The sequence below is a fragment of the Pinus tabuliformis genome, chromosome 3_1, assembly GCF_031772625.1.
Source record: "Pinus tabuliformis cultivar Carrire ecotype Pingquan chromosome 3_1, CPIR1, whole genome shotgun sequence".
NCBI lineage: Eukaryota > Viridiplantae > Streptophyta > Pinopsida > Pinales > Pinaceae > Pinus > Pinus tabuliformis.
The window spans coordinates 37,134,795-37,144,269 of NC_142301.1; the positions used below are offsets into that span (position 1 = coordinate 37,134,795).

The 9,475-nt window shown below is 32.9% G+C and overlaps 1 protein-coding gene across 1 annotated transcript; it reads left to right on the top strand.

The window, feature by feature from the left end:
- The first annotated feature begins 2,613 nt into the window (after positions 1 to 2,613).
- On the top strand, positions 2,614 to 8,455 carry LOC149185653 (polygalacturonase At1g48100-like). Its single transcript, XM_089412452.1, has 8 exons — positions 2,614 to 2,916; positions 3,037 to 3,165; positions 5,710 to 5,862; positions 5,952 to 5,990; positions 6,087 to 6,294; positions 7,527 to 7,608; positions 7,789 to 7,897; positions 7,992 to 8,455. Exons 1-8 carry the CDS (start codon positions 2,668 to 2,670, stop codon positions 8,385 to 8,387), a joined length of 1,365 nt encoding a protein of 454 aa, XP_089268578.1. The 5' UTR covers positions 2,614 to 2,667; the 3' UTR covers positions 8,388 to 8,455.
- The last annotated feature ends 1,020 nt before the right edge of the window (positions 8,456 to 9,475 follow it).

The following is a 9,475-nucleotide window of genomic DNA, read 5'->3' on the forward strand; positions in this document are numbered from 1 at the left end:
CTCTAAATATGCATTTATAAACAAAGGCAAACAAGTGTTTTAGGCCTACCTTGGGTCCAATGCAAGTTTGTGGAAGCCTCGCTCCTTTGATCCAAGTGAGCTCCCTTGTTGCGAATCTGCAAACACAAACAAACAAAAAAATTAAATAGCACTTGAAAAGCCAATATCGTAAAGCATACTTAACATGATGATCAAGGAATTCATGAAACAAATGACATAAGACAATTTGTTGAGAAAAATGAATCTGATTGTATTAATTCAAATCAAAGAAGAACTTTACAACCTGTGCCTTGATGTTGTACAAGCTCCTCCCAGGGTCCAACAAGAAGTCTCCTCTACTTTGACAAGTTTCACTCTCTTCTCAATGAAGCCAAAAATATATGTGATCTCTCCTCTCAAGCTTAACTAGGAAGTCTCAATTCCACCAGCATTTACCCTCAAAAAATGTTCAGCTTCTAACCTCCCTAGCAACCAGCCCAATGCCTTAATTTATAGTGCAATGGAGGGAAGTTATTAGGTCCTCCTTTAAAAGGATAAAGCCCTCCTTCAAAGGGATAGCTCCTCTTATCAAGGGGTTAGCTCCTTCTCTTTTGGGATGCATGAACCACCTAAGAGCGACCAATCCACGTCAAAATTCCTTCTAGAATCATCTAGAATTAACCCAAAGTGAGTTTTTTAGAATAAACTTGTGCCTTTTTGACTTTCACAGGGGTCCGCACCCATTCCTTTAGGGAAAGAGCGGGCAGGTCCGCAGTTTTTGTGAACAGGGAGTGTGGGACCGCAGGCAATAGTGAGATAAAGTGCGGAACCAGAGCTTTGTTGATTTTCAATGTCTTTCTCTCATTTTCAAAGCTTGACTTGAAGAGCTGAGGTCTGAGACTTGCTTAGGAGGACAGTACAAGTGATGATAGACCCATACTGACTGCAAATAGTCATGGTGACGATATTTTTGTGTAACAAAGGGCAAACTGACTTTTGAAAAGATGAGTTAATACTATTGGAATTAAGAATTATGGGGGAACCTCTGTTGGACAGGGAGGACTTCCCTCTCTATAGATTTTGAGGTGACTTGATTTACTTTTGTCTTTTTAAGGATACTCAATTTATATATTGCACTATGGAGACATATGAGTAACTCAAATTATGTAGTTATATATAAATTTCTCTTTTAGTATGTTTCCATATTGAAGTTTTAGATTAGTGTATGCAGATATATGTACTTTTGTTGTAGACAAAAAGTTGGAGAAGTTCAAGGTATAAGATCTTTGGGATGGAATTTAGATCATATAGATTCTTTGTTGTGAATCCATTCTGTGTTGTGAATCCATTATGATAAATGTAAACATTTACATTTTTCTTTATAATTTTTTTTAGTTTTTCTCTCATATATATATATATAAATTTGAAATTAAAAATAAGATAATAGCAATTTGAAATTAAAGATTAGTAGTGTTATTTTAATCACCCATTTACCAATTTAAGAGCTAGATGGTCGACACTGTTGACCACAAGATAACTTTTAGCCCTGATTAAGGCCACAACTGCCTTGCTTTACATTAATTCAATCAATCAGTTTCTTGTCTAGGTGCTACCGTCCGCATACCACAAATCCAAGGAAGTCAATCACAGGCGGCAATCTTGAACCCCACCTGTTTTACTTTTTTTCCTTGGCTAATTTCATCCCATTGAGAAGCTAGGCTTCTCAGTGGGACAGATCTCCGGACATATGTCAGCCTAATTTTTCTTTGCATGTAATCCCGAATCTTTGGTTAAAAGTTTACACTAACAAAGATGGATCTGCACCAAAACCATTTCCATCGAATGAATAAATACAGGAAAGATCTCGTTTTCATATCCGCCGAATTGAATCTCTTTGTCACCACTGATACCATCCAAATCTGAGTAACAGTATTAAGTCGTAACCAACTAAATCCATCGACCATCTGTATAGGTAAATGTTAACTGGCTATTAATGGTAGACTTTGTACAAATTTTTAAAAATCAGCATTGGCCCGGGAAAAGTGCTGCTTTACGAAAAGAATCAAGATAGTTGATAGCATGTCGTTGCTAGAAATTCATACTTCATGACGTTTCTTGGGCGTAATGCAAGTTGAAAGGTTACTGGGATCTTCGACATAAATAAATTATTTGAATGTCATTGTCGGCCTTAAAATCCACTCGCTCGCCCATCACAAATTGCAATATAATTGAACGACGTGATATGCATGTCGAGGAAAAATAATAATAACAACAATTATGATCATACTCGCAAACGATTTTAATACTAATTCTATCTCGTGATACATACACTGTTCCATTTGTATAGATTCTAACCATGCAAATCGTGCGTAGTGGCCATTAATGAAGTATGTAGTTGCTGGAATGCATCAGGTTAACTTTAATTATATGTATTAATTAATTTGGAGACAGACAGCGCATTGCCCCTCCTGGCCCTATCTATTTGTATTGACAAGACAATAGAAGACTGGATGCATTATATGCATCCCGGATCAGAGATCACATGTCTCTGTACTGTACTGATGTACACTACAATTTTCAACTATTTAAATCCAGAAAACCTATGAGTTTCCATAAACTCTGTGTCTGCAATTCTCCACTTCTCTGCTCTCGAGTTCTATTGTTTTATTGTTGAAGAGAAAAGCAATCATGTCTTCTATAAAGAACGTTTTCCTTTCCAATTGTATGCTTCTTGTTATGGTTGTGTTTGACGACGTTAAAGAGTGCTCAGGCTCCGAAATAGCCATTCGCAGGTCTTTGATTGAAGGAATTACTTCGTTCCCAACGTCAGCACAGGATTTACAAGGCCATTCCTACGAATACATGAGCTCTACTAATACAGTCTTCGACATGAAATCATTTGGAGCGAAGGGTGATGGAGTAACAGATGATACCAAGGTGAAATTAATGTGCCTCTTCAATTATTCTGTCTTTTAAATCGACTACTAAAATGAAATATAATCATAGCTCTAGTCTGCATCGATGTTCAATAACTTGCTGAATTTGAGAGTATGACAGGCATTCGAGGCGGCCTGGCAAGCAGCCTGCAACAAGCAGTCATCTGTACTTCATGTCCCATCTGAGTCCCGCTTCCGAATTGGTGCCCTCTCTTTCTCGGGGCCCTGTCAATCCAACATCGTTTTCAAGGTATTTTTTTTGGATTAAGGCAGTAGAATAAACTTCTCTAGCTAAAAACTAAATACAATGATCTAACTTGTATGTTTGTTATTACGTATATCGGTATATATTGTGAAAAGGTTTCTATAATTTCAATTCAAATAAAATATTAACAATTAATTTTCTATAATTTCAATTCAAATAAAATATTAACAATTAATTTGATTTAATTATTTAAATAAAATTTTTAGTAGAAATTACATGAGAGAATTTTTTGGCCCACTTCCAACCAACAAGTATGATTCATCATCAAGAATGATGATAAGAGGTGAATAATAAAAATTTAAATTTTTATAAATATTTTAATAATAGTTAGGATAGAAAATTGATATTTATTTTTACATAATTTTATGAAAAGAAATTTTATTTATATTTTTTTTATTTTATTAAAAAAATTATAACTATAAAATTAAATTAAAATATTATTTTTTGTGGCAGATGGTATTGATTAACCATGATATTGACGATGATGATGGTGATGATTAACTTTCACATCACTGTAGTTTTACTGACTAAACAAGTCAAGAAAGTTAGTAGTGGGGTAAATGTTTTGGAAATGAGAATGGATGTGAGTAACTATAGTTTTGCTGACCAAACAAGTCAAGGAGGTTGGTAGTGGGGCAAATGTTTTGCAAATGAGAACGGATGTGATGTGAGTAACTAGTAATTTTGTTGACTCAACAAGTCAAGGAGGTTAGTAGTGGGGTAAATGTTTTGGAAATGAGAACGAATGTGAGTAAAGGCCTCACAATCCAAGAGAAAGTGTTGATTGAACAAGTCAAGGAGGTTAGTAGTGGGGTAAATGTTTTGGAAGTGAGAGCGATGTGAGTAAAGGCCTGACAATCCAAGAGAAAGTGTTTTCCATCATAGACTCTCATGAGAATTAGTTTTAATCCTTGCAAAATTCATTCTCTTCTTAGCACTTGTTAAGACAGAAAGACAATTCTCCTTAGCAAGAGTGGGTTTGATTACCTCTTTATAGTATCTTAACTTTCTTTTCCCCTCTAACTCTTTATCACTCCACAACTTATCTTCAAATTTGGAAGTAATGATGTTTTTTAATATTATCCATGTTGCCCAAGATGATCTCCTCCTTTATCTCCCAATGGTCCCTTTATCTCCCAATGGTCGGGGGATTCATTGGGGATTCATTCAGTGAAGCTCTGATATATCACGTGCTTCGTGGCATATTAAAAAATACCCTTAATTTGACTACATATTGGAAAATCCCTCTAAAAATATTATTATTTAACCCCCAACCAATATTAACCCAATACAACTTCTCAATTTAAAAAACCCCTACTTTCACTAGATATTGTAGGTATCCATTTTTTATCAACATTTTATACCCCTTTATAATTTTTCATTAACTTTAAGCTCCATTTTTTGTATTTTCCAATATAAAAACCCTTTATCCCTATATATCCCCAATATATTATGTCATTTTTCCATCAATAAATATCCCCCAATATGAAACCACGTGGTATGATATTGCTCTCTCAGTGAAGTCCCGTGGGTCGAGTCAAGACTTGGCATCTTTATGCCACCCTTGCTTAAGCCAAAGGTGGTTTTGACTAGAGTTTGAAGCAATTTTTGGGAGTCTCTTGGCTTCCATGGATACAACTTCTTCTTATAAATCAAATACCTAAACATAGTAGTGCATTCAATGGGGGAAGACTAACTTCAATCAAGAGAATAGGATAGGAAGTATTGACTTTAACCTTGAGGTTGTAGGTTATGAATTTCTTTTGGATCATTTCAATCTTTCTCCATGAATCTCTAGATAGAGTGCAACCCCACACCTCACATCCATAGAAAATAAGAGGGGTGACTAGAGTCTAGAAAAAGTTTCTTTTTTTAACTCAAAACCCAAAAATCAGTCATCTTACAATTGTTTTCAAACTCATAATAAAATTTCCAAACAAACTCTATTTTGAAATAACAAAAATTATATACACTAATAAAATTGTAAAATTATGTTTCACAATTTCAGATTATATCAAAAATAATATAAAATAAAAAGGGTGACTAGAGTTTAGAATTTTTTTTTTTACTCTAAACCCAAAAATTGATCATCTTACCATTGTTTTCAAACTCATAATAAACTTTCCAAACAAAATCTATTTTAAAATAACAAAAAAATTATAAACACTAACAAAATTTCTATTTTAAAATGACAAAAAATTATACACACTAATAAAATTGTGAAATTAAGTTTCACAATTTCAGATTATATAAAAAATAAAATATAATTATCATAAAATAAAAAAAAAATACAAATTTTACACATCTCGTATAGTTAAATATTCATCAATACTAAACAATGACATCGTAATCCTGAAACCATGCTTACGCTGCTACTTAGATTTGACTGTAAATTATGTCTAAATGCTATCAGTAAAAGCTTACTATTATGTATCCGTTTGACATTTTGAGTTTCTAAATGTTATTACTACTTTGACATGTTTTCCTTTTCTATTTATATGTTTGACATTTAGAGTTTTGTTTTTAAAGGTCGATGGAACTCTGGTTGCACCAATGAATCCTAGGAGTTGGGATTCTTCTAACTTGTTACAATGGATCTTAATTACGAAAATCCGTGACCTAACCGTCACTGGTAACGGCCTGATTGATGCACAAGGAGAACAGTGGTGGCATCTCAGTGAGGTGAATATTTGTGGTTTGTTGTAGCTAAAACATTCTAAATTTTTGGCATTAAGTAATTAACAGCACAAACTGGAATTTTCTCCACGCAGGAAAGCTATGGCAGCAGTTTGCCAGGACTTCAACCCACGGTGAGCTTCACAACCACCCTTTTTCCCCACCTCGAAGCGACGTTAATTATATGCAGACATTTTAATCTTTTTATCCCCTGGAATGGCAAATGGCAGGCATTGAGATTCTTTGGAAGCTACAACGTTACTGTGCAAGGCATAACCATCACAAACAGCCCTCGGTGTCATCTGAAGTTTGACAGTTGTATTTCCGTCAGTGTTGCCAACGTAACTATCTCGTCTCCGGAAAACCGCCCAAATACAGATGGAATCCATCTTCAAAACTCTCAACACGTTGAAATACAGCATTCCTACATCGGATGTGGTATGTTGATAATGTTAATGTATGTCAAAATCATGCTAGGTTGATCAGGGTAATCTATGTCATGGTCATACTAATTTTTGAGCACAATCATATTAATAATTATGGTAAATAATTTTTTTTAAAATGGGAGGGCTAGTTCAATACAGATAACTTTTGAGCACAATTATATTAATAATTATGGTAAATAATCATATTAATAATTATGGTAAATATTTTTTTTTTTAAATAATCATATTAATAATTATGGTAAATATTTTTTTAAATGGGAGGGGCTAGTTCCCTACAGAAGCATCATGGGTCTTCTTTTTTATATATATATTACATATACCTGTCAGAACTAGGCTGACAGCCATCACATCGTTAATAAATCACCATCACCGGAGAATACTCCATGGATCTTAATACGCTGCAGCACACGCAGCTCCGCGGATTCGATCGCAGCTGGGGGTGTGCAAACCAAGCGCTCCGACTGTTACAACATGCACTCACGTGCATAGTAAATATACACCTTAAACATATAGGTAAATCTAATATAAACAAAATTTAATATAAACAAATTTTTTAAATACGTTTATTAGTTGTGAACCATAATTATTCAGTTATCTTCTAATTAATTAGATTAAATTAATTAAATTAATACTTAATCTAATTAAATTTATATTTTTTTATTATTCTACTTTATAGTTAAAATGATTAATGTAAAGCATTAATGAAAAACAAATTGAACATATTAAATAAGCATTCTAGGAGTGGGTGGGCCCTAGAGGTGGATCACCACACCAAATGAGCTGAATTGAAACCTAGGGTAAATGCCACATTTTATAAATAATTTATAACCATATCTATTTTTTATTAGTTATTTTTTTAATAAATTAAAAAAAAAAAAAAGCAGATTTTGAAATTGAAATTTTTTTGATATTGTTTATTAGATCATGTATTAGATTAAGAATATTTGTTTGGATTGAAATCTCAAATATGTTGTTCATGAAATTTAAAATTTTATAAATATTGCTGAATTTAATTTTATTATAACATTTTGAAAATATTTTAAAATTCAATGAGAACTAAATTTGATATAAGTAGTTTTTCTCTAAATTTGATATACATAGTTTTTCTCTATCTATCTATTGAATTTTAAAATATTCTCAAAATCTACCACCTTATGTAACTTAAAATCCGATGATTAACCTATTTTACTTTTACTAATTGGTACAATTGGTACGATGTTAAAGGTGATGACTGCGTTTCCATACAAACCGGCTGTTCGGGCATCCGTGTGCACAATATCAATTGTGGTCCTGGTCACGGTATAAGGTATATATTTTAATCTTTGATCTCTGTTATGCTCTGCAATAGATATCAGTCAGAATAATAATTTGTTTCCTGCAATTAAGTTTCTTAGGGGGTTTTAATCTTCGATCTCTGTTACGCTCTGCAATAGATAACAGTCAGAATAATAATTTGTTTCTTGCAATTTTTTCATTATAACGCCAGTATCGGAGCGCTCGGGGTGGACGGAACAAAAGCTTGTGTGTCAAATGTGACTGTTTATGACAGCACTGTCCATGACTCACTGAACGGCGTTCGGATCAAAACATGGCAGGTTTGCTCAATATACAGTCGTCTCCAATTAACAATGATATTTAAAGCTACTCATGTGATTAATCTCTTAGGTAATAGAAATTTATTGTGTGCAGGGAGGAATGGGATCTGTGAAAGGTGTCTCCTTCTCCAATATCCAAGTATCCAACGTAAAAATCCCCATAAATATCGACCAATATTACTGTGAAAGAAGGGCGTGCATGAATCGAACATCGGCGGTGGCCATCTCAGATGTAACATACGAGAAAATCAGAGGAAGTTACATGGACACGGCGCTCCATTTGGCATGTAGCGACAGTGTGCCATGCACAGATTTGAAACTCATTGACATCGAACTTCAACCTGTATATGTCTCTACTCGTCCCTTTTGCTGGAACAGTTATGGACAATCTCAAGCTCCTCTGCAACCAGATACCACTGTTGCTTGCCTCCGAGCTGGAAAGCCCCTCAACAACCCTGGTCATGCACACTCAAACACAGACGTCTGTTAAACTTCAGATTTAACATAAGATCTTATAGTATACCATCAATAGCTTTCAATTAAATGACAATAACGGACTAGAACATCGATCTCTGTAAATTTTCTTATAACGTATACTCTATGTAAAAATATTTATATCTTAATTTATTGTGAATTCAGAGGAGATGCATAGTTATATTGATCTTAAATCGCGGTTCTTTATATTGGAAATGGAACCGATTTATTTTTAAGCATTCAACTCAGGGTTAATGTGATTTTTTGGAAGTTTTTTCGGTGGATTTTTTGAAATGATAAAATTGATGGGTAAACACTGCACAATAGAAGTGCCCTAGGGGATTTTCATGGTGCTGAATCCATATATACAGTTAAAAAACTAGTTTAAATAACACAAATCAAAATTTCACATCAAAATTTTCACCAAATTCGGGCACGGAATCTCAAAAAAAATCACATCATAGACAACTCCCATAATAAAACACAAAAATCTTCAATTCCAAGTAGTATACATTTAGGCGTTCTTATATATTTAGGAGTTAAGGAGATTTGATTGGAAGTTCGGTATATTAATTTTTTCTTAATTACCAATCTAAATTGTTAGTATAATCTGAAAAACAACTGATAATTTTTTTAATAATAATTTCCGAACTTTCTAAATCCATATTTAAGCTATACTGAATTAACTTTTACCAAATATAATTAATTTATTGTGCGATTAGTGAAAACTTAATTTTATCATATTTATTATTAGGCCAGGCGTATGAGTGAAAACGGAATTTAAAACAAAACTTATAAAACTTCCATGCATTATGAAATGTACATTGAATTATTATATAGAAATAATAATTATTAAATATTATTATAAAAATAGAAATAATTATTATTATAAGAATAGAAATAATTATTATTATTATATAGAAATAATTAGTATTAATTATAATGATAATAATAATATTTTTATTGCAATAATTTTTTTTATTATTTTTATTGTTACATATTGTTACATGATAGAAAGTTTTAGGTTATATCAATAACGTTAATATTTTTAATGTGGTTGTGCTAGTTATTATTATGCTAGACATATGAAGATGAGTGAAAATC